At 43.3% G+C, this 22,042-nt stretch overlaps 4 protein-coding genes across 8 annotated transcripts; 2 read left to right on the top strand and 2 right to left on the bottom strand.

The window, feature by feature from the left end:
• Positions 1 to 1,662: 1,662 nt before the first annotated feature.
• On the bottom strand, positions 1,663 to 2,430 carry LOC112348342. Of its 2 annotated transcripts, XM_024680684.1 has the most exons (5): positions 2,307 to 2,430; positions 2,205 to 2,261; positions 2,089 to 2,149; positions 1,886 to 2,023; positions 1,663 to 1,828 (listed from the first exon to the last, which is right to left on the bottom strand). In XM_024680684.1, the coding sequence occupies exons 1-4, from the start codon at positions 2,417 to 2,419 to the stop codon at positions 1,925 to 1,927; spliced, it is 330 nt and encodes a 109-aa protein (XP_024536452.1). In that variant the 5' UTR covers positions 2,420 to 2,430; the 3' UTR covers positions 1,663 to 1,828; positions 1,886 to 1,924. The 2 variants fall into 2 exon arrangements, with proteins under 2 accessions (XP_024536452.1, XP_024536451.1); XM_024680683.1 differs by having other exon boundaries at positions 2,205 to 2,430.
• A 109-nt stretch (positions 2,431 to 2,539) lies between these two features.
• On the top strand, positions 2,540 to 4,650 carry LOC112348341. Of its 2 annotated transcripts, none has more exons than XM_024680681.1 (2): positions 2,540 to 3,041; positions 4,399 to 4,650. In XM_024680681.1, exons 1-2 carry the CDS (start codon positions 2,555 to 2,557, stop codon positions 4,569 to 4,571), a joined length of 660 nt encoding a protein of 219 aa, XP_024536449.1. In that variant the 5' UTR covers positions 2,540 to 2,554; the 3' UTR covers positions 4,572 to 4,650. The 2 variants fall into 2 exon arrangements, with proteins under 2 accessions (XP_024536449.1, XP_024536450.1); XM_024680682.1 differs by having other exon boundaries at positions 2,540 to 3,046; positions 4,404 to 4,650.
• Positions 4,651 to 6,679: 2,029 nt separating this feature from the next.
• LOC9630063 (cationic amino acid transporter 6, chloroplastic) lies at positions 6,680 to 10,051 on the top strand. Its single transcript, XM_002975658.2, has 5 exons — positions 6,680 to 7,124; positions 7,580 to 7,793; positions 8,294 to 8,645; positions 8,709 to 8,937; positions 9,008 to 10,051. Exons 1-5 carry the CDS (start codon positions 6,725 to 6,727, stop codon positions 9,643 to 9,645), a joined length of 1,833 nt encoding a protein of 610 aa, XP_002975704.2. The 5' UTR covers positions 6,680 to 6,724; the 3' UTR covers positions 9,646 to 10,051.
• A 1,252-nt stretch (positions 10,052 to 11,303) lies between these two features.
• LOC9645250 lies at positions 11,304 to 13,621 on the bottom strand. 3 transcript variants are annotated; one of them, XR_002993021.1, is made up of 13 exons: positions 13,386 to 13,621; positions 13,204 to 13,252; positions 12,981 to 13,142; positions 12,753 to 12,914; positions 12,607 to 12,697; positions 12,481 to 12,550; positions 12,341 to 12,436; positions 12,194 to 12,293; positions 12,048 to 12,122; positions 11,938 to 11,996; positions 11,713 to 11,857; positions 11,589 to 11,647; positions 11,304 to 11,534 (listed from the first exon to the last, which is right to left on the bottom strand). XR_002993021.1 is itself a non-coding variant. In XM_024680729.1 (11 exons), the coding sequence occupies exons 1-11, from the start codon at positions 13,602 to 13,604 to the stop codon at positions 11,735 to 11,737; spliced, it is 1,206 nt and encodes a 401-aa protein (XP_024536497.1). In that variant the 5' UTR covers positions 13,605 to 13,621; the 3' UTR covers positions 11,712 to 11,734. The 3 variants fall into 3 exon arrangements, 1 of the variants encoding a protein (XP_024536497.1); XR_002993022.1 differs by having other exon boundaries at positions 11,607 to 11,647; XM_024680729.1 differs by lacking the exons at positions 11,304 to 11,534; positions 11,589 to 11,647 and having other exon boundaries at positions 11,712 to 11,857.
• Between the last annotated feature and the right edge of the window lie 8,421 nt (positions 13,622 to 22,042).

Genomic DNA, 22,042 nt, shown 5'->3' with positions numbered 1-22,042 from the left:
TTGAAACCAATCCGATGACTACTTATACTATAATCCCATTGTAAGCTCTTAAGTTTAAACTTCCCGAGAAGTCATCTAGCCCAGTTTTATTCAAACCCAAGAACATTTAACCCGAAATATCCCAAAACCTTTAACCGATTTGAAAATGGGGTGCATTTTTATTTATGGGCCTTTTCCCTTTATATTTAAACCCTATAGATCGTCTCTTAAGTCGTTCTTTTTTGTTGCTTACAATCTACCACGCTTCCCTGCAAGTTCACGCCCTCGTGAATGGAAGCTGAGAGCCGCAGCTCTCCCGAGAGCCCTGCTCTCTTGATACCCTACCCCTCGAGTCGAGCCCAGCAGAAGCAAATTGAACCAGCCAGATGTCAATCAACATGTGGTGTGATTCCCTTATCCAACCAACAGAGTCGGACATAAAACCACTCTGTAAGCTCCTGAGTTTAGACTTCCCGAGAAGTCACCCAACCCAATACTATTCAAACCCAAGGATGTTTAACCCTAAGTATCCCAAGACCTTTAACCGATTGGAAAAGAAGGTGCACTCTTATTCATAGGCCCTTTCCCTTTACATTTGAACCCTATAGATTGTCTCTCGAGTCATTCCTTTTGGTTGCTTACACCTATTGTGGATATTTACGTCCAAGACAAAAGACATATTTATGAATGCCACGATTTCAATTTTAGTGGTAAAAATATACTTTGCTTAAAGGTATATTATATTTTAAGTAGCCACTAATCAATATAATTCGAACCTATGCCATTTGGTCTAATACTATATATAACACACCCTATTTCTTTCCCTTTAGCCAATTGGAAAAAGGGTAATTGCTTCATAAGAGAGCCTTTAGTGGTTATTTTATCTCTATTTATTCTTTAAGGTTCCAAGGATCTAAGGTGATAATCCCATAATCACATGTATAGATACTTAGGAGTAAATTATATTATATTGACTTAATGACTTATTAAGTGGGATTAGCAAGTCAAAAGAATGAGGTTCATAATTGAAGAGTTGACTTCAAAAAAGAAAACTTGTAAAACCAAACATGGAGTTTATACATAATCATAAGTTGATCATCTAATTTGTCCAGTGAGATAACTTGGAAGTTAGGAGGAACAAAATTTCTAAACTATAGCCTATATAAGAAAGAAAAATTAATTAGCATGGATATAAAATTGGTGTACCAACATGAAAAGTTATGCCAAACATCCTATATAATACCATCTGTAGATGTATATATAGAGGTTAAGTTAAAATTTCAACTCTTTAGTGTTTGAAGGGCATTAGGGTATAATAATGGTTTAAAATATAAGAACACTCATTTAACAATGGTTATCAATAATGATGTTAGCTTGGACACACCATCAAGTTCATAATTAGTGTATTTAATATAAAATTTTAACACATTTAACTAAAATACTTTAGTGGAAATGACACTGAAGATATAGTGAATAGGATGGGGATACATAATCTTAATTGCTACAAACCCTTGGCTGAAAGGGATAACTTAGATGCATTGTGGAGTGTGGAGTGTGAGGATGCATCAACAACTCCAAGGGTCAAGCAAACACAGTATCTATTTCTAACTATATCAAAGTATTAATATAAAATCCCAAAGTGATCTTATGGCTAGCTAAGGATAAGCTCTTTGCTAGGTTGAATAACAATGTCCTTAATTCAAAATAATAATTTAAACAAATGATATGATATGGTTAAAGTGGCTGAGTAGGACACTTATTAAAGGTGAAATGGTCAATATAGAATGTCTTTTGAAGTGCTATCATAACAAATAAATGGCATTATAGCATTGTTATGATCAAGAATCCTCTGCATGGAAAGAAAAAGAAAAAGAGTTAATCATTCTATACAATATGAAAAACTCACCTCTCTGCCCACCGAAACTGTTGCTAGTCCTTAAGGGCTCTATAAGGCGTTCCAGAAACAAGCGATACGTGATCCGTGGAGCACCACCCACAAAACGGGCAACTGATCTCCTTTGCTCGGTCTTAGAATCCATGCTCCCTGGAGAAGGAAAACAAAATCACCAGTGCTGTCTCCGCGAAAGAAAAAAAACAGATAGAGCTTACTTGGATTTCCTGCCAGCGTCCAAGAGTTCCTTGTGTTTTCATCGCAGAGTCCACAAAAACCCTGGAAAGAAAGCATGAAAACGAGGCAATTCATCGAAATTCTTTCACCAGCATACTTCTCGATCTGTCCATAGAGCTGGAGGCTAGCAGTCTTTCCTTGCGGCTCCGAATTGCTAGAGAATGTAACGTCATCCATGGAACTCGAGAAGCTAGAAAACCTGGGATTGTCTCGTCGCCGGCGCCATGACGCTGCCGCGGTCGCGAATCCAGTGCCTGGCCTGTCGCCCATCTTGACTCTTTCAAACACCAAAAACCCTTGAAATATTTCCATCCTCCATGCTTTACCCTAGCGAGACGATCGATCGATGCGAGCTTGGAGCGCTGGAGGAGCGGAGCTAGCTCGTCTAGATCGGCCGCGCATTGCTGGATCCAGAGAGGTGAGCGCATTCTTCCTAGGGTTTTGGAGATGAGAAAGCGATCGATGCAAGAATCGAGCGAAGAGGAGGAGGAAGAGCAGCGGCTGCGCAGCTGCGTCGTGGATTATAGCTCTCTCACTCCATCCGCTGCTAGGCCAATCGATCGCCAGGTAGAAGAAGGCGCCGCCGACGATCATCACCTCAAGTTCTACCAGGTTCGGCTCCAAGATCACCTCCACGAATTCCTGGACAAGACAGTGGAGATTATCCGCGCGGAGGAGGAGCCAGATCGTCCAGTGGCTGCTCCATCCCAGGAAGAAGACGATGGATTCCATCTCTTTCGGAAAGCTCCGGCTGGGATAACGATGATAGAGAGAGTCAGGGATGGATCTCTAGAGCACAGGGCTAGTGGCAAACGCTACATTCACAGTACAAGGGGGTGGTTTTCTAGTGGCAAGAACTCGTTAGAGAATGTAGTGATCGATGGTGAGAGTGTGAGAGTAGAGGCTGAGAAGGCGAGAGAGAAGGCTCTGGCGGCATGGAAGGATAGAATTTCTAGAAAGGAAGAAGCCATCGCTAGAGAGAACTCGAGGGTGGCGGCACTGAAACAAGTCAGGGGTGAGAAGTGGATTTGCTAGCTCAAATCCACGAAATCGTGCGTTCTCTCGTGTTTTTTTTTCTCGTTTCTTCTTCATCAGAGAGAGAAGATCAAGGAGCCTTCTCAAAGGAGCAGAGATCGAGTTCACTAATGTAAGTTATTGTTTTTCGCTTTTCTTGACAATCCTGGGAGAAACTAACTGGAACTTGCATAGGTTTTACTGCTGGTTTAATTCAAAGACACGATTTTTTCTTTCTTTCTCATATTCCTTGTGCTAAACATGACATACAGATTGTCGCTATCAAGATTTTCGCAAGTTCATCGAAGTGATGTAAGTTAGACTAAAGATCTCAGTACTTTCTTTTCCATGCATTCTAACTCAATTCTTCTCGGCCGATGTTGCAGAAGTTTCAAGGGAACGGTTTCAGCAATTATAAAAGTGTCCTTGAAGCCTTGAGGAAACATAAGTACTTTCTTTTCTTCTTCTCAGGCTCACATAAGTTCAAGTGACATCACGTCTCAAATTGTCAAAGGGAAGAAAAGAGAGAAAGAGAAAGGAACTGACCTCATCCACTATGAGGTAAGGTCTTTTCCAAATTTTCGAAAACGAAATAACTGAGGTGAATTATTCAGATTTCCATTGCCGCGAGTTTCGGTCCTACGCTGCATATACAGTTGACTCGTGGCTTTTGGCTAGCAACTCCCCACGACGGGACCATATAATGCTGGTCCCAGCTCTACGAGAGAGCAGTCACGCACAACTTGCTTGAAGGCTAAGTAGCGAGTTCCTTTCTCTGCCTTTGCACCGACTATATGTGACCAGGATTCAACATCGTTCCTCCAGAGATCAGGTATGATTCTTCGAGCTTCCGAAAGTTCCATCAAAATTTGCAATTTTCCTGGTCAGGGAGGAGTGGTCCGGGAGCTCAATGAAAAAGAAAAGAAGCAGAGAAAGGAGAAAGCTACCTAAAGGAACGGCGTTTGGCGAGAAAACGATAAGAAGCTGCCGTAAAGAGTGAAGGTGATGGACCACGAGCAGCAAGAAGAAACGAAGGTTCGACTTTTTTCTTTCATTTCAAAGTGGCATTGCCAAAATCCTTGATTGTTTTTCCCTCTCTCTTAACTAGGATCACGGGGATGGGCCATGCGTCTCTCTGCTTGAAAACGAAAGCAAAACGAAGGCAAGCTGGACACAAGCAAAAACTACTCTTGTTTGAGGGAAGCTGTGTACGCGGCTTTCGCGATTGGATGATCCACTGGCGGTATACTTTACTCGCTGATCTCGATCGATCGATCCATGGCAGCCTTTAAAATCCTGGCGATTGTTGCAGGGCGTCTATAAAAATCTCGTCGCGAAAAGAATGGGAGGTGTGTTTGCTCCTGCTATACTGCTGCTTGGACGTGTTTTGGATTACGACTCCTTGCGAGGAGGCATGGCCTGCCTGGCTGCTTTGTTCTGCTCCTCATAACTTACATGTTGCCAAAAACTTTCTCTATAAAATCTTTCTTCTCGGGGTTTTAAAATGGAAAGGAGATTATGAAGTCGTATTTCCTTTGTTGAAAGTTGGCGTCTTTGTCTCTCATTTGTAAATGTTGGCCACCATGAAAGAAATCTGCCGTTCTTTAAAATAATTGGAACAAGCGCAACCCATCACCACCGCTGTGTCCGAGTTCAACTTCCCCCATGGTTGTTTTATCGTTTTTATTTTTGTGAAAGAAGAGAGAATCAGAAACGCCTCCCCGCTTTCCCAAAATGTCAATGTGCAGCAGCGATTTGTTTAGATGAATGCAGGAACAGGTGACGTTCCTAGTGATGCGCAATTTGTCAGACACACGTCAACTTTGCCCCCTTATGAAAATAAAAATTCGGACAGCGGATCTGTGTGCCATGGAAAAGTTGACGCAGCGGATCCGAGACTACATTTTGTAAATCGCCTATTGAAATTCCGCTACCTAGTTTATTAGAGTAATCAAAGGCAGATTAAGCAGTGACTGATCTCAACCAAATCTTGATTGCAAAACGGTTCTTGTCGTGGATTGCAAGTGTTCACCAAAAAAACTAAAAAGACTCAAAAGTGTGAGTGAGTGAGTTTGCATTGCATCAATATGTAAATGGTTTCGTGCCTCTGGTTGGCAAGACCCCAACAACATGTAGTCAAAAAATCATCAACCCAGCACAAGTGGTGTTTAGAAAAACATTACAAATGCTTCAAGCGTGAACAAGTATGGAATCTGCATCTTATGTGTGCTGGACTTTCACACTTCCAAGCATTCCAATCTTTGAGTTTGATGTTTCAAGGGCTTCCCAAATGCAAAATGCATGGCTTGTTTTTTCAATCTTTTTCACAGATACGAGATTATCGAAGAATTGCAGGATCTTACAGTGTTCTTGACTAATCTTACTTAATCATGGAGAATCTTCATATAGGGATTACGTTAATCAATCCCGGGATTTTGCGTGGCTGGGTGGAACACTTGTATGCAAACAAGACCCAGAGGCGATGAAGCACGGAAGCACCATCGAATCGAACTTTTGGCCCGCGCGCCAACCAACCAGCAACAAACAAGTTTGAAATGATCCAACTGATCCAAATCTCACCCGTGGGGACTTTTAAAGTTTAATGTTCTCACAGCAAAGCCGGGCCAAGTTGACTCGATCACGATTGCTTGCGTCCGCCGTGCAACGGAAAACGCTAAAAATTACATTTGGCATGACAGGACCAAAGAGAAAAGAGAAAACTATGGAGATTTCAAGACAGCTTTGGAGATTTTGTCACAAGATCATCGCCACCTTTGTGTTTGCTTGATCTTTGGTGTGTATAGTTTATAGGAAAGATTTAGAGCTGCGTGAAAGGTTGCTTTCCTGCCTCGCACGTATATTAGGGCAAGATGAAAGCGTACTTCCAAGCTATAGCCGTGGTGTTTTCATTGAATCTCTATGATACAAGGACAATGCATGAATGGGGTGGCTCCTTTCGAAAGTTACACTTAATATTCCATACAATCAATAACCACGGCGCCACGTAACCCTAATATTCCCTCGAAATTTAGTAAGCCCTTTACTTTGGCGGGAGATTAGTTACCACGCGTCGCTGTTACGGCGGCTGGCGGCCTGGCACTGGAGAATTTACCGGACGGATGAGGTGAAAAGTGAAAGACCTCGAGCCCCGTGGCCAGGTTACTTCGTGTTTTAACCGTGCCGGGAGATGGATCGTTTGGCGGCCATAGCGTGCTGAGAGTAAATACTGGCACGGGAAGGCGGCCGGCAGGCCACCATCACAGGTAAAGGGGAAAGGTCAACCAACCGGAGTACGTTTCCAGATAAACGTCCGTACTGGCGCCCCTCACGCGTGACGGGCGGTAAAGGTTTAGTTTTATCTGCGCCAAATTTCACGTGGACGGCCAGGATTGATTGTCTCCCCCGTTTTGGTTTTGACCCTTTGCTACGATCCCCCAAATCGCAGCCGTCCACGTCATGGGGTGGTCTCGGTTTGCGCATCTCCACCGTTGGAACAAATTCCTTTTGTGGAACCTCCTTTATAAAAGCCAACCTAGCTAGTTAGTCCTTGTTCTTGGAGCGATACTAGGAAATTTTCCCAAATTCTCTTCCTTTCTGGATTGGATGAATCGATGCGTCGACATGGAGGATCCCTCTTCCTCCTTCGCCAGCGTCACGGCCTATCTCTCCGCGATGTCCAAGACGCATTCGCGGCTCAAGCAGCGAATGGCCGCGTCGTGGACGCCGAGCGAGGAGATGAACGAGGTGCGATCGCGATCCGGCGCCGAAATGCGGCGCAAGCTCAAGTGGTATGATCTAATCGCGATGGGAATGGGAGGGATGCTGGGGGCGGGGATCTTCGTCACGACCGGCACCGCCGCCAAGAGCTTCGCCGGGCCATCGATAGTGCTGGCATACATTGTGGCTGGCATCTCGGCGCTCCTCTCGGCCTTCTGCTACACCGAATTCGCGGTGGAAATGCCCGTCGCTGGAGGCGCGTTTAGCTACTTGCGCATCACATTTGGTAAGAACTCCTAGAACTCCTCTCCTTTCCTTTATTTTTGCTTTCTATTTTGTGTGCTTGCGTTGCTCCAAGTTGTGTTGTGAGTGATCCTTTGAGCCAGGGATTGTGGATTGAATTGGAACTTTGCTTCTTTTCCTTGTGTTTTGCTCGACCTGCTGATTTTTTCTTGTGGTCTTTGGTGGTTAAGTTGTGAGTGATCCTTTTGAGCCAGGGATTGAATTGTGATCTTTGTTTACTTTCTTTGTTTTGTTTCTCGGTCGAGCTGATGTTGGATTTTTTCTTGCGAATTGGCTCCTTTGAGCCAGGGATTGTCGATGGTCTTTGTTTCGTTCTTGCTCGAGCTGATTTTGGAATTTTTTTCCTTGTGATCTTCGATGGTTTGTGATTGAATTGTGGCCTTTGTTTCTTTTCTTTGTTTCGAGCTGAGGTTGGATTTTTTTCTTCGACTTTCTTAGGGGAATTCGCTGCGTTTTTCACTGGTGCCAACCTCCTCATGGAGTACGTTTTGTCCAACGCTGCCGTGGCCAGGAGCTTCACTGCGTACTTTTCAGCCATCTTTGGAGTGGCCGCTTGGAGAATTGAGGTGACAGCAATCCATTCCAAATACAACATGCTGGATTTCCCGGCCGTGGCTCTGCTCATCATAATCACAATCTTCTTGTGCTACAGGTATGAGAAATTTCAACATTCTTCTCTTGCCTCGTTTGCTGCTTTTGGTGTTCATTTTTTTTTGGAGTTTCTTTTTCCCTGGTGGGATCCTTTTGCATAGTTTCTGTTTATTGATACCTCGATGATTGCTCCTGGTTCTTAGTTTCTACAGGCCCCCCAAAGTTTATGCTCGTTCTTATCTCGAGAGAATTCGATGCGTGTGCCGGATCCGATCGATTAAAACCGCTGGCCTGTGTGGTGTCTTTAGCGTTTTTGGTTGCTACTGCACAGAATCCCATGACTTTATCGTCGCTCTCAAGTGGATAGAGTCACCAGTCTTGATCCTCGAAATGGTTTCGTGGTCAATTGTTTTGGCTGGAAATTGTTGCGAAGTTCGTCTTTATTTTGTTATGCGAGGCTTTGGAATGCGAGCAGTCGCGCGACTTTCTTGAGCTTGCTTGTGCTTGTTTTTGTATCCGGGAAGATTTGACTATAATGTTTTTATATCCTTTGTTCTGCAGCACCAAAGACAGCTCCATTTTTAACATGGTGATGACAATAGCCCATGTTTTGTTCATACTGTTCATCATTGTGGCCGGATTTGTCAAGGGAGACGTGAAGAACTTCACAACACCCGGACACCCGAGCAGCGAAGGTGGATTCTTCCCTTACGGAGTCAGGGGAGTGCTAAATGGTGCCGCGATTGTTTACTTCAGTTATATCGGCTACGACGCAGTTTCAACTTTGGCGGAAGAGGTTGAAGAGCCTGTGAAGAAGAACATACCAATTGGTGTCTCCGGCTCGGTCGCTATCGTTTCAGTCTTATACTGCCTCATGGCTGCCTCCATGAGTATGCTCGTCCCGTACGATATGGTAAGCTTTTCTATATGGTTTTGGGTGTGTTCTGATATTATATCCTCTTGTGGTGATTCACAGATTGACGCGGATGCCTCCTATCCGATGGCTTTCAAGAAAGTTGGCTGGGATTGGGCTGCGAAGATAGTCTCGGTTGGTGCAAGCTTGGGAATTTTTACGTCCCTGCTTGTTGCTATGCTTGGACAGGCGCGATACTTGTGCGTGATAGGAAGGTCCAACGTTATCCCTTACTGGTTTGCGAAGGTAAATCCTTCTACAGGGACTCCAATCAATGCGACAGTTTTCTTAGGTGAGCACTACGCGTCTTTCTTTATAGTTCTCCAGGCTTGCGAATTTAATACTTTTGTTTCGATGTCCAGGCGTTGTAACTTCTGCGATATCTCTGTTCACCGATCTAGAGATCCTACTCAACATGATTTCTATCGGGACGCTCTTCGTCTTCTACATGGTCGCCAACGCTCTCATCTTCCGGAGGCACGTCGTGAGGAAGATCTCCAGCCCCTGGCCGACGCTCGTCTTCCTCGTCCTCTTCTCCGGCTCCGCCATCGGCTTCGTCACCTTTTGGAACTTGAACCGCAACGACCTCTGGTGGGGGCTCGTCTTCTTCGGCGTCTTGTGCGTGCTTCTCACTATGATCTTTTGGTGGAAAGTTCCGCAAGCTCACAAGCCGGCCGACTGGGGTGCTCCGCTCATGCCGTGGTTAGCCGCCGTCTCCATCTTCCTCAACGTGTTCTTGCTCGGCTCGGTGGACTGGCAGTCTTACAGGAGGTTTGGGCTCTGGTCGATAGTGGTGGTGATTTTCTACGTGGTTTACAGCGTTCACGCGAGCTTCGACGCAGAATCCAACCGCAGCAGGCTACTACTGGCAGGTAAAGCAGGGGATTTAGAGCTCCAGGATCATCACCATCAGCAGCAAGCTGTAAAGTCGAAGCTCCAGTTGGTGCATGGCGAGCAGCAACAGGTTGTTCTTCAAGTCTGTCCGGGGGATCAGAGCTAGAAGTAACTGCGATGACTATGACTTGGGAGGTACTAGAAACTTTACACCGTACTCGGGATTGGCGAGGGAAGCTGGGCCAGGGCCTTGAAGATTCACAGGCAGGAGGAGACAACCAAACAGACAGGACAGTGACTTACGCACTCGGTTGATTGATTGATGGATACGGTATCACTTCCACATCTGGCCAGAGGAGGAAGATCACGACTGCGAGAAGATCGTTCGTGGTGGTCGACGAAGGAAAGCTTTGTAGCATATTTACAGTGGTGGTGGTATAGGATTACTTAGACAAATTCTTACGACAAAAGGAAGGGAGAAATCTCCGGTGAAAGAAAAATCCTCCAGGGAAATCGAGCTCCTGGCTGTACTATAAAAATGTCTTTCGCTTTTAACTTTGTTTGTTCCGTCTCTCTCCGTGCCGTGCCGTGCTTTAGAAAGGATTAGAATTTCGAGGGAACAAGTCACCTCGATGAACACTATTAATTCGTCTTGTCTACGTAGCCTTGGAGAGAGAGAGAAAACAACATCAAGGAAGCATGGCCCAATCAATCAATCAGTCCATCAATCAAACAGCAACAACCAGCAACACCAAGAACCGAGAAGCCCAAAAGAAAAGAGAAAAAAGACAAAGAGTGAAAGAATCCATGATTTCTATGTGCTGGGGTGTGGTCTGGTGGGCATGGCATAAATGGGGCGCATCCAAAGGAAACAAGAGGAGGGAAGTGCAAATCAATCGAAATCGATCGGCAGAAGCATATAATTGTACAAAGACAGGCGAAAGTATAATGAAGATCCAGAGTTTCTGGAATGGAAATTGACCACATAACATGCGACACAGCAGAGGACCTCTGCTGGAATGCCAGAAATTTTGAGAGCGCTGATGGAACAAAAAGTGCCAATTTTCCAGATATTGTGCCAGATTGCAAAAGCCAAAAAAACAGAGTGCTCTGTTTTTATGTTCAAATTTCACAATTTCAGTGCTAGTGTAAGTCTGGAATGATCCTGAAATCAGCAAGATCTCGTTCAGATTCAAGTTGAAGCTATCAATCAGAGGTGTTGTACAAAGTGCAATAGCTCTTGGTGGTGGAAGGGCAAAATGTAAAGTGTGCCACTTTTTCCTCTGCTGTTTCTTTGCTGGATCGAATATAAGTGATTGAGAAACTGCCTCAATCAGGCGATCATATTCTCCATCCAGAGGAGTTAGTAGATAGAGAAAAATAGAATAGAGTTGAAAAGAATCCATTCATTCTTTCTCCAGTCAAGAAACAACAAACTCCAGATGACAAAGTACCAAAAGCCCAAACAAAAAAGAAGCTCCCCTCAGAGCATAGCCCACCCTTTGTTTCTTGTTTCTTTCTGTTGAAGGAGATAAATTCAAAGGAAAAGAGAGATAGAGCCTTGAAGATTTTGATGATTCTCTCATTGGGACCAAGCTAAAATAGCTTGTTTTCTTGCTTGGTGGAGGGAATATCTCTATGCTTCTACTCAGTGTGTACCATTTAAATAACATGACAAGAAGATAGCGCTCTCCCCTCATGAGTCATGTCCAAACTCATCAGCATTATTCCACTCCACACCACTTTTACCACCTGAAAGGATCCGCCACCATCATGTTTGCACTGATTTTCCAGCCCAAGTACGAAGGAAAAAAACATAGAAAAGAAAATAAAAAGCTGATAGCTAGCCAATTCATAGAGTCTGGTCTTGCTCTTAGCTTGGAAAGTTTTTCATCATGCTTCCGGGGAAAAATGGGAGTGTGGAATTTCTCCTCAATAATTAGCTTGGCATCTGTTTAATGGAAGACAGATCTTTGCTCTCACTCATCCAACCTTGATGAAGCGAATAAAGTTCATCCAATTCGAGAGAATCGGCTACCACCATTTGCGATTTCTCTATAATTTTAGGATTAGTAAAGGAAATGATGAAGAGACACAATCAAGAGGCACCTTAAACAGGGTTCTTACATGAACTTGTTGGAAACTTCAGTCCTGAGATGCGTTTTTTCCTGCAACTACTCATTAGCTAATCGCCATGACAATGTGTTCTTCTTTTTCTTTTTATTTTGCGTACCAGTCGCGCGAGCGCACCCAGATTAAAGCTTCATGGGCCATACAAGCTCTCCTGTGACAGAGATCGACTTAAACAACAGCTCTGGATGGTCCTCCAATCGTGTAGACTTTGTTGCTTCCAGCTCCTTGAGCAAACTACAAACAATCTGGTCGATTTTTTTTACAGGAAAGACGTTAAGTCTTTGCCGCACGGAAGAGAAGAATAATGCGTATAAAAGAGTGATACCTTTCGAGCATAGCCACCGAAAGCAATGCCAGCAATGCCAGCAATCATAGACTCATTGCCTGTGTAGAGTATAATAGTAAAACCAATCGAACAAGTAGTGAAAGACAAACCATTGTTTACAAGTCCAGCGAGCTCTAAAGCCTCTCTGGTGTGTGAATTTGTCCCACCAGCAAGCTGTAAGAAACCTGTAGCAAACAAGACAAAAAGGAAAGATAATAACAGTGTTGGTGGTCGAAGTGAAAAGATCGGCAAATACCTGGGGGACGATCCAAAGCCGCTAAAACTCTTCCACCCAGGATTACCGCAGCTCGAGTAGCACCCTTGCCGATATCACCACTCATTGGACGTCCATCCAGCTAAAGAATCATATCTAGCATCGTTGAAATCAAAACGAAAACAATACCTGCCAGAGGTTTGCACATTTGACATATGGTTTCATGCTCTCGTACATTGTCGTCATGGAAGAGATCATTGAATCGCCCAAGTCAGGAACGCTTACCTGCAAACGAGTGAAGAAATTCATGAAAGCAAGCAAGTGCTTACTGCCACAAGCTTTAGATGATCGAAAGAACTGCCAAGGTTTGTCACCAGCTGATGAAAAGCCTCCAAACGTCTAGAAGTTTAGCACTAGGGACTTTAGATGACACTAACTGGAATAGAAAACGCTACCCTTGTCCGGTGTGAATCTCCACAGCATCAACTTCGTCTAAGCACAGTAACTCTGAGACCTTCTCAAGGTTTCGTACGTAAGTTACAGCTTCTGGATCCAATGTTCTTGTTAGCATTCCTACAAAAATGGAATAGAAAGAACTTACGAATGTTTCGCATGGGACAGACTGGAATGCAACGACCACAGCCATAGCAGCGTTCCGGAATAACTCCACTTGATTCTGGATAGCTGAAAGAAATAGCTGAAGCAGGACATACACGCTCGCAGGGACGTGGACAGTCAGAAGGACAAAGCCTTGGATTGAACTCTGTCCAAAACCAGCTGAAAAATCAAAAGATTTCTTCACAAAAACTTAGAACTCCCGAGAGCATACCAGCTTTGCGGAAATGAGGATCCTCGTCATCGTTTATGCTGACCATGAGCCACGGATCACGGAAACTATATCCAAAGTCCAGAGCGATTTCCTTGGCCGCACGAACACCATCACTGACTGCCGTCACTACTGCTCCATCAGCAGCGCAATCGATGCAGTCCACTGCAAGGAAATGAGCAAAGAGTTTGCTTCTACTAAATCTTTCCTGTAAAGACAAACTTACCACCAGCAAGAGCATAGATGAGTGATAGATTTCTTACTTCTGCAATGTCCTGGAAAGATGCGAGAAATTAAGTTGCCACTTAGAGATCAAAATGAATCATACATTGCGTGATCACACAAGGAAGAAATGAAACATCAAGAGGAGAAATCTTGTAAATGAGGCAAACCAGCAGTGAGACGCACCTCAAAGCTTGCTCCGCAAATCAATTTCACCCAGCGCCCGGACTGGAGCGCCGCCAATGGCGACTGTTTGTAGCATTCCAGCTTGCTGAGAATCCGGTGTAGCGATTGCTCGCAGTCCAATGTTGTCGCCGAAGAGAACGGAGATTGATTGGATAGATTCTCACCGCGAATCCGGCAAACCCTGCCGTGCGCCAGGAACAGATGACAACTGAGCGCCATAAAAGAATATCCGGTGTCCAATCACCGACCGTCCATTTCTAGGTCTAAAAGCTTGGACGGTCCGATTTGAAAAAGGTTCTAAAGTGCTTAGAATATGCTTAATGGGGAAATAAATTACTATATAATATATGTTATTAACAATCTAAATTATGTTATGTTTTTTAGTGAAGTATTTTTAATTCAACTTAAGAACTTCAACTTCTTTTGCATCAAAGTTTGCCTTTGACTTGAAGTCCCAATATCACCATCAAAGAATTGCAAGTAATATAAAGCCAAAATATATTATGTCATTTTATTCTAATTGGGGATGTTTGTCTAATCAAGATTTATATTTATCGTTAGTTATTAAAAAAGATTAAAATTTTATGTGTAAATGTCAAGAAAATATTAGAAAATAGTGTTATCCGAAAGTTGTGGAATCCTTGGGCATATGAACTTTATCTTGTCACAAAATTTGATAGAAGTATTTGCTTTTGCATCAATTATCAACTATTAAACGAAGTGTTATCCCAAATGTATATCTTTTTCCTCACATTGTTGATTTTTGGATCTTTAGAGAGAAATTGTTAATTCGTCAAGTTAAATTTTGCTTCTGGGTACTAGCAAGTGCTGATAATCAAAAATGATATTCCCAATATTACTTTTTGTATATCATTTGGTTTGTATAATTTTTTGGTGATGTTGTTCAATTTAATCAGATAATTGATATTGCCAATCAAGTACGAAGTTTAGAACGTCCTTGATTCCAAGATTTCATGGTCTAAACTCTGCTATTTGGTTGACTGGAAGGGTTATAAACCTAAGGAACGCACTTGGGAACCTATGGACAACCTGATTCATTCTCTTGACCTTGTTCAAGACTTCCACCGCCACTATCCTTCTCATCCCAGTCCTCATTCTTTTTCTCCATCTCCCATTTCTTGCCGCTCATCTCATCCTCCTCTTCGTTCTCGTTCACGTCCTCGTTCCACTCGTTCTTGAGGAGGGGGTGCTGTCAGGAATCCCCTAATTCTTGCCACATTCCTGACTCTCGCTGGATTCCTGACCTGCAGACCATATTCCTGACTCTCGAGACACTTCTCTATTCCTGACTCTCGAGACACTTCCCTATTCCTGACTCTTTGATTTCTTGTACGATTCCTGAGTCTCAAGCCACATTCCTGATGATGATGTGGCGCCTCCTCAACCTCAACTATATTTAGGCCGTCCTCGATCCAAAAGTGGTGGAGCTTCATCAACCTATAGTATATATAGGTTAGCCTTGTTCCATTTCTCCACAATCTGAATTAATGCCAATTTAAGGCTTCTTTTTTGTTTCCACTAGCTTTTTTCTTTGTCTTTTGTATTTTCCAGTCTTGATCTTGTTGGGGGTCTTGACAACACCATTTGATAGAGGAGGAAGTACTCAACACCAGTTGCCAATGCACTAGCAAAAGCACCAACTTTCACCAAGCGAGTCAAGTAGTTTGGAGGCAATAATGACATATTCATTGCCAATAGCCACCCCATTTGATAAAATGTCACAAACTCAAATGAACAATAAATTGCAATTGGCTTTAACTATCCTTCCATAGCATAAAAGGAGTATTATAAATTTGGCACCAAACATAACTATGCATATATCAAATAACATTATATCACATCTCCAGCCAAAAGAAAAACCTACGTAGTTTCTTGGTCATATGGCAATATCCTATAATGCCTACCTAGAATATAAGAGTTATGATCATGGAGAAAGCATAGAATAAATATCGAAGGTACCACTAGCTATAAATAATCATCAAGATTAGTCCTAAAGAAATAAAAAAGGTTGTCCTTAAAATAATATTGAGAATGTAAATGCCAAAACAACAAGTCATCAAAAAGTAATGCAGTATTTTTAAACCCCTTATAAAGCATTTGGATCCATACTTCAACCTTTTAAGCTTTATAAACTTTATCAAGAGAAGGTAAAGTTTGCTTTGCACCTTGTGGACATTGAACATCAAATACAACAACTGTTGACGGTACAAAATCCTTATTCAGAAAATCCACAAATGCTAAAATAATAGACTTGTCATGAATATGAAGAAATGAGAGGAGCTTGAGAAATAGTGTCAACATTAACCATAAAACTCCCTAGAAGATGAACAATCTTAAAATATGATATGCCAAAATTGGGGGAGTTGTCAATAGGACTTTAAAGTTCATAAGTGCATATATAATTTTAAGGTTGTTCATCTTTTAGGGAGTTTTATAGTTAATGTTGACACTGTTTCTCAAGCTCTTTTCATTTCTTCATATTCGTGACAAGCCTATTATTTCAGCACTTGTGGATTTTCTGAATGAGGATTTTGTACTATCAACAGTTGCTGTATTTGATGTTCAGTGTCCACAAGGTGCAAAGCAAACTTTACCTTCTCTTGATAAAGTTTATAAAGTTTAAAAGGTTGAAATATGGATCCAAATGCTTTATAAGGGGTTTGAGAATATTGCATTACTTTTTGATGACTTGTTGTTTTGGCATTTATATTCTCAATATTATTTTAAGGACAACCTTTTTTATTTCTTTGGGACTAATCTTGATGATTATTTACAGCTAGTGGTACCTTCGATATTTATTCCATGCTTTCTCCATGATCATGACTCTTATATTCTAGGTGGGCATTATAGGATATTGGCATATGACCAAGAAACTACGTAGGTTTTTCTTTTGGCTGGAGATGTGATATAATGTTATTTGATATATGCATAGTTATGTTTGGTGCCAAGTTTATAATACTCCTTTTATGCTATGGAAGGATAATTGAAGCCAATTGCAATTTCCTGTTCATTTGAGTTTGTGACATTTTATCAAATGGGGTGGCTATTGGCAATGAATATGTCATTATTGCCTCCAAACTACTTGACTCGCTTGGTGAAAGTTGGTGCTTTTGCTAGTGCATTGGCAACTGGTGTTGAGTACTTCCTCCTCTATCAAATGGTGTTGTCAAGACCCCTAGCAAGATCAAGACTGGAAAATACAAAAGACAAAGAAAAAAGCTAGTGGAAACAAAAAAGAAGCCTTAGACTGGCGTTAATTCAGATTGTGGAGAAATGGAACAAGGCTAACCTATATATACTATAGGTTGATGAAGCTCCACCACTTTTGGATCGAGGACGGCCTAAATATAACTGAGGTCGAGGAGGCGCCACATCATCATCAGGAATGTGGCTCGAGACTCAGGAATCGTACAAGAAATCAGAGAGTCAGGAATAGGGAAGTGTCTCGAGAGTCAGGAATAGAGAAGTGTCTCGAGAGTCAGGAATGTGGTCTGCAGGTCAGGAATCCGGCGAGAGTCAGGAATGTGGCAAGAATTAGGGGATTCCTGACAGCACCCCCTCCTCAAGAACGAGTGGAACGAGGACGTGAACGAGAACGAAGAGGAGGATGAGATGAGCGGCAAGAGATGGGAGATGGAGAAAAAGAATGAGGACTGGGACGAGAAGGATAGCGGTGGTGGAAGTCTTGAACAAGGTCAGGAGAATGAATCAGGTTGTTTGCAGGTTCCCAAGTGCGTTCCTCAGGTTTATAACCCTTCCAGTCGACCAAATAGTAGAGTTTAGACCGTGAAATCTTGGAATCAAGGACATCCTAAACCTCGTACTTAGACCCATCCTCAAGCTGCACTGGTGGAGGCGGAGGAATGACCCAATTTGGAATAGGACTAGGAATAGAAGGCTCAAGGAATGAGGAGTGAAAAACAGTGTGAAATATATATGAGGAGGGAAGTGCAAGGCGATAAGTGACAGGATCAATGATAGCAGTGATAGGGAAAGGACCAAGGCCTTTGAAATCAAGTTTTGGACAGGGCCTGGTGGTGGAGATATTTTGCCTGAGGAGCCAGATTTTATCCCCGATATTGTAAGGGGGACAATCCTAACGATGGACATTGGCAAATGTTTTGTGAGCTTCTTGAGCATGATGGAGGTGGAAGGAGATGGAATTGTGGATTTCCTGGAAGGTGGAGACAAATGCCTCAAAGTAGGGATTTGAACGAGAGGATTCGGATAGAGAAGGAAGTTAGAGATTGAATTGGGGATTTCGGCTAGAGTTCGCAAAGAAGGGGGAAATTCGAAGAGAGGAATGAACAAAGTTGTTATAGGAGAACTCAGAATGTGTGTATCTTCCACATCTGGAGTTGTTGAGAGAGACTATTGCTCTAGCTCTACTCTTGTCTTTAAAGAAACTACGGTCCTCAACATCTTATCTTTGTATACCACTTTAGTTTGCATTGAAACCGATTGATCGAGCATTTCCTTCTCACGAGTTTGTCGATGTGTCATAGCAAGGGAAACATTTAAGAAAGTCACTACATCCACCTAACTATCAAAGAGAGGTTGAGAGCCATGATCCGCCTCTACAAACTCCATAACATCTTGAAACTTGCTGAATATTGTTTCTGTGCCAACTCCTTGATGGCCGATGATTGTGGTGGACTCAACTAGATAAACTAGACCTGACCATGTGATCCTAGCCCTATTCCTATAACCCATCCAGCCTTCTCCAACATCCAGAAGCTAGGGTTCTCATGGGAGAGCTCTCCAAGCCATGGCCATTGTCCCTTGATATAGTCATTGCTTTCATCATTGTAGCCAATGTGGTCATCCAAAAAGTTCTTAGGAGTGGAGGAGAAGCCAAATAAGTTGACATCACTAACTATGCCCTTCCCCTTCATATCCCGCAAAGCTTGGTATTGTTGTGATGAGAATGCACCACCACTCGATGAGTTCACCAAGAGAGCTTTATTTGGCAATAGCCTTTGCTGGAAAACCTATTGTAAAGCTGGAAGTGACCTTTGAGGCTATCCAAAATATGCTAGATAGTCTCTCTTGAACCAACATTGGTCCTCTTCATGCCCAAAATCCCTGTAAAAGTCATATTGTCATCTCAGTTGAAGCATTGACCTTGTGATATGAGTGTGGTGGAGGAGCATTGTTGTATCTCTGACCATGACCAATAGGTTCTTAATAGCATCCCTCCTGTTGTGCACCTCTCCCCCATTGCCAATATCCAACATTCGTTTGAGGGAAGTTGTCATTACTATGATGTGGGCCAAGATTCAATTTAGCCTTTCACCAATTTTTTTTATGGAGTCTTAGAAAGTTCCTAATACATTTGTGAGGAGCTGAGTGAGAGTAGACATATAATCTTTGGGTGATGGATGTAGTGGTCATGATTGTGCAATATGGCAACTCTCCTTATATGCCATTGCTCCTTACTCTAACAACCTTATGTGCTCAACTTGCACTACTTGCTCCATAGCTTGCTCTATAGTAGTTGGACCCTTCCCTTGAACTTTTCTCCTAAGTGCTAGATTGAGAGAGTCAACATAGGGCTTGATGACTCAAGCACTAGAGCAAGCAACGTTAAACTGCTCAGATACTTTTTGAAGTGGTAGTTGTAATCATGGATGGACTCTTTGGGCTGCATCTTATAAACCTCCAACTCTACCATCATGTAGCTCTATATGAAGATCAGCTCAAAATGCTCCAAAAACTGAATCTCTAAAACCACAAAACTTTGCTACTCTATTGCTGAAAATGAATCCACCCAACACAATGTGAGACACAAATCCCTAAGCCCCAAAATGTAGCCAAAAGTGTGCCACGTGGTAGTGGCCAAAGCGAAAGCCAAACGAGTATAATACGTTTGGACTAAAAGCTCCGACTTGAAAGGTTGAGAGCGGGAGTGCAACTCCCAACGAAGGGCTCGAGAAAAAAGCACAAAGCAAGCAATAAGTGAGTCCGAGAGGGACCCAAGATGGAGTCCGAGATGGACCCGAGATAGAGTCTGAGATGGACCTGAGATGGAGTCTAAGATGGACCCAAGATGGAGTCCGAGATGGACCCGAGATGGAGTTCGAGATGGAGTCTGAGATGGAGTCTGAGATGGAGTCCGAGATGGAGTCTGAGATGGACCCGAGATGGAGTCCGAGATGGACCCGAGATGGAATCCAAGATGGAATCCGAGATGGAGTCCGAGAAGGACCTGAGATGGAGTCCGAAGTCGAGACTGAGACCGAGACTGAGACCGAGACCGAGACCGGGACTGGGACCGAGATCGAGACCAAGGCTGAGGCCGAGACCAAGCCCAAGCTCGAGTCCGAGTCTGAGTCCGAGTCCGAGTCTGAGTTCGAGTTTGAGAGGGTGAAAGCCCAAAGCGGTTGTCTCCCAGACCCTGAGGGGTTTGGTGAGATCCAAAAGTATAGTAGGGGGAGGACTCCAGTGGAGCCAGTTTGGCCAGAAAAGGCCAGTTTGGCCTAGGAAGGCTATACCCAGATGTTGGGTGATGAGATAACCACTAGGAAGTCCAATGCTAGAGTGAATACGGACCGATAAGCAGGGTAGCTTGGTGAAGTGTTCAAGAGCCGGCTCTAATTCCCCCGGGAGATCAAATGGTCAATGCTCCCAATCCAAGTGTGGGTGGCACTACCTACTTGGATACCTGGCATGGCTCAATAGAACCTCGCTCTAAGCCCATGGCTAGAGCACCCAAAGGCAGAAGGCAGGGAGAGTACCCACAAGGCTTAGGTAAGGCCACGGTGTTTCGAAATGTTGTCCCAAAGTCTTAGACTATGAAAAGGAAGAGGAGCAGTCCTCTAGTGTAGAGACCAAGTGGGCCTTGATCTAGTGGCAATGATAGCGAACACGGCCATGGATAGAAAGGGTCTTAGTGAGGACTAGAAAGGGATATTGGGGAAGGCTATTCCCCATGCCTGCGGGCATGTTAAGATGCTAAGGAGTGGATCCAGGATGATCACTCATGGATGGATGGCCCAATCTTTGAGAGATAGAACTGTGATGTAGGTGGTATTAGACCACCCGTATGACTAAGGTAAAGGGGCATGGCCTTAGCGTAACGGGCTGATATGTCGGTGGTACCTTGGGGTGTCGGTCTTGGGACCAGACACATGGAGCACTTGGACCAAGTGCAATGGTTGAGTGGCATAGATGTCATTCTTGGGGCTAGCAAATCCCCAAGTCCAAAATAGGACTTATGGAGGTTGTGAATGAGACTCCTCCAAGTGGTCGGAGGTGTGGTTAAGTGACTAAAGTAGAATGGAAAATTTAGTCGCTTACAATTTGGTATCAGAGCTGTTCCTTAGTCCAACTTTTATTGGTGCTCAAGTATATCACCACTGGTGTTAGCATCGGAAGGTCCTAGAAGTGGGCCTATCTGTGAGGAGTAGTAGGTCGGAAAGACATGGCTCTCCACTATAGTTCATGTGTGAACTGGTAGGTAAGGTGGTGGATAGAAAAGGGCCAATAATGGAACAACTTTGGGATCTTGGGAACAGTATAAGGTTTTCCTCAAAAGTTGAGGATGTGATTCAGATGAACGTTTGACTCAGCAAACTAGCTAATGTAGTTGTGGTAAACAACTATAGCAGGGATCACAGGAAAAATAAAGACTCCAAAACCATAAAGGAGTCATGAGATTATCCTCATATAGTTGAGGTTGGTGCTCATGAATTTGAGACCAAAATTAATGACTGTGGAAAGTCAAATATGGAAGAGGACACAAGTCCTTAAAATGGTAACCGAGGCTACCCTTGATAAATGCTGGAACAACCCAAGGAATTGGGGGTGTACTTAAAGGATGAGTTGGTATTCTCGTCACATGGACAAGTAGTCCAAAGGGTAAAGGTTGCCCTAGGGAAAAAAATCAAGTGTTGGAGTGACATTTGCAAAGATGGTCTTTGTGAGTAGGACATGAATACAAGAAGTTGTATTTCAGCGGACTGGCACCTCAAATAAAACTTTATAGGTCATTAGATTTTAAAATCCAAAAATGCTAAATGACTCAAGTAGAGTCAAGAATGGTCCTAAGGGATTGTTAAAAGCATTTGGACTAAGGTGTGTTGTGCCCCACGAAGGTTGGGGAGGATTATAGAATCTAAGTATGAGAACAGTGAGTATCTCATTGATGGCAGAATGTGCCATACTAAAGTTGTGGGGAAGGTGTTCCCAGAAGAAAAGAACTTTGACACAAAGTTGTGAGTAAACTCTATGGTGCAGTGCTAATGAATAGTTGGCATAAGAAAGAACTGTATTGGTTTTGGCAAGGATCTAGACACAAGTAAAAAGTGTTATAAAGGTAGGTTTGTGAAGCCGATGGTGTGGAGACACCGAATGTGCCAAGGTGTGATGCCTTAAAGTAAGTTGGCAAGTTCATGAGAACCCCTTCCCAAAGGAATCCTAATAGAAATGGGAATGGCATAGCCTAAGCTGGAAGGCATGTAATTAGAGTGTGGTGACCCAAATAATGATGGAAGTGTGGAAGAACCAACAATGAGTTGTAGGACTTGACAACTATAAGGCAACTAAGCAAAAGGTGCAAAATAATCGGTTAAACTTGTAGCAGGTAGCTACCCAAGACTTCTTAATGGCATAAGGAAGTTAAGTTATCATCCTCT

This window comes from Selaginella moellendorffii, unplaced genomic scaffold, assembly GCF_000143415.4.
Source record: "Selaginella moellendorffii unplaced genomic scaffold, v1.0 SELMOscaffold_28, whole genome shotgun sequence".
NCBI classification, from domain to species: Eukaryota; Viridiplantae; Streptophyta; class Lycopodiopsida; order Selaginellales; family Selaginellaceae; genus Selaginella; species Selaginella moellendorffii.
Note: the sequence above shows the minus strand (reverse complement) of the source record. Positions and strands in the feature narration are given on the sequence as shown.

What these genes read in the sequence shown, in the direction of transcription:
- LOC9630063 (XM_002975658.2), top strand. Translation starts at nt 6,725, where the DNA reads ATGAATCGATGCGTCGACATGGAGGATCCCTCTTCCTCCTTCGCCAGC. An exon ending in ACAATCTTCTTGTGCTACAG is followed by an intron (nt 7,794 to 8,293) that starts GTATGAGAAATT and finishes TTTGTTCTGCAG; the next exon opens with CACCAAAGACAGCTCCATTT. An exon ending in TGCTCGTCCCGTACGATATG is followed by an intron (nt 8,646 to 8,708) that starts GTAAGCTTTTCT and finishes GGTGATTCACAG; the next exon opens with ATTGACGCGGATGCCTCCTA.
- LOC112348342 (XM_024680683.1), bottom strand. Translation starts at nt 2,419, where the DNA reads ATGGAAATATTTCAAGGGTTTTTGGTGTTTGAAAGAGTCAAGATGGGC. An exon ending in CTCTATGGACAGATCGAGAA is followed by an intron (nt 2,150 to 2,204) that starts GTATGCTGGTGA and finishes CTTTCTTTCCAG; the next exon opens with GGTTTTTGTGGACTCTGCGA. An exon ending in GACGCTGGCAGGAAATCCAA is followed by an intron (nt 2,024 to 2,088) that starts GTAAGCTCTATC and finishes TTCCTTCTCCAG; the next exon opens with GGAGCATGGATTCTAAGACC.
- LOC9645250 (XM_024680729.1), bottom strand. Translation starts at nt 13,604, where the DNA reads ATGGCGCTCAGTTGTCATCTGTTCCTGGCGCACGGCAGGGTTTGCCGG. An exon ending in AATGTGCAAACCTCTGGCAG is followed by an intron (nt 12,294 to 12,340) that starts GTATTGTTTTCG and finishes ATGATTCTTTAG; the next exon opens with CTGGATGGACGTCCAATGAG. An exon ending in TCGGTGGCTATGCTCGAAAG is followed by an intron (nt 11,858 to 11,937) that starts GTATCACTCTTT and finishes AAAATCGACCAG; the next exon opens with ATTGTTTGTAGTTTGCTCAA.
- LOC112348341 (XM_024680681.1), top strand. Translation starts at nt 2,555, where the DNA reads ATGAGAAAGCGATCGATGCAAGAATCGAGCGAAGAGGAGGAGGAAGAG. An exon ending in GAGAGAGAAGGCTCTGGCGG is followed by an intron (nt 3,042 to 4,398) that starts CATGGAAGGATA and finishes GATCGATCGATC; the next exon opens with CATGGCAGCCTTTAAAATCC.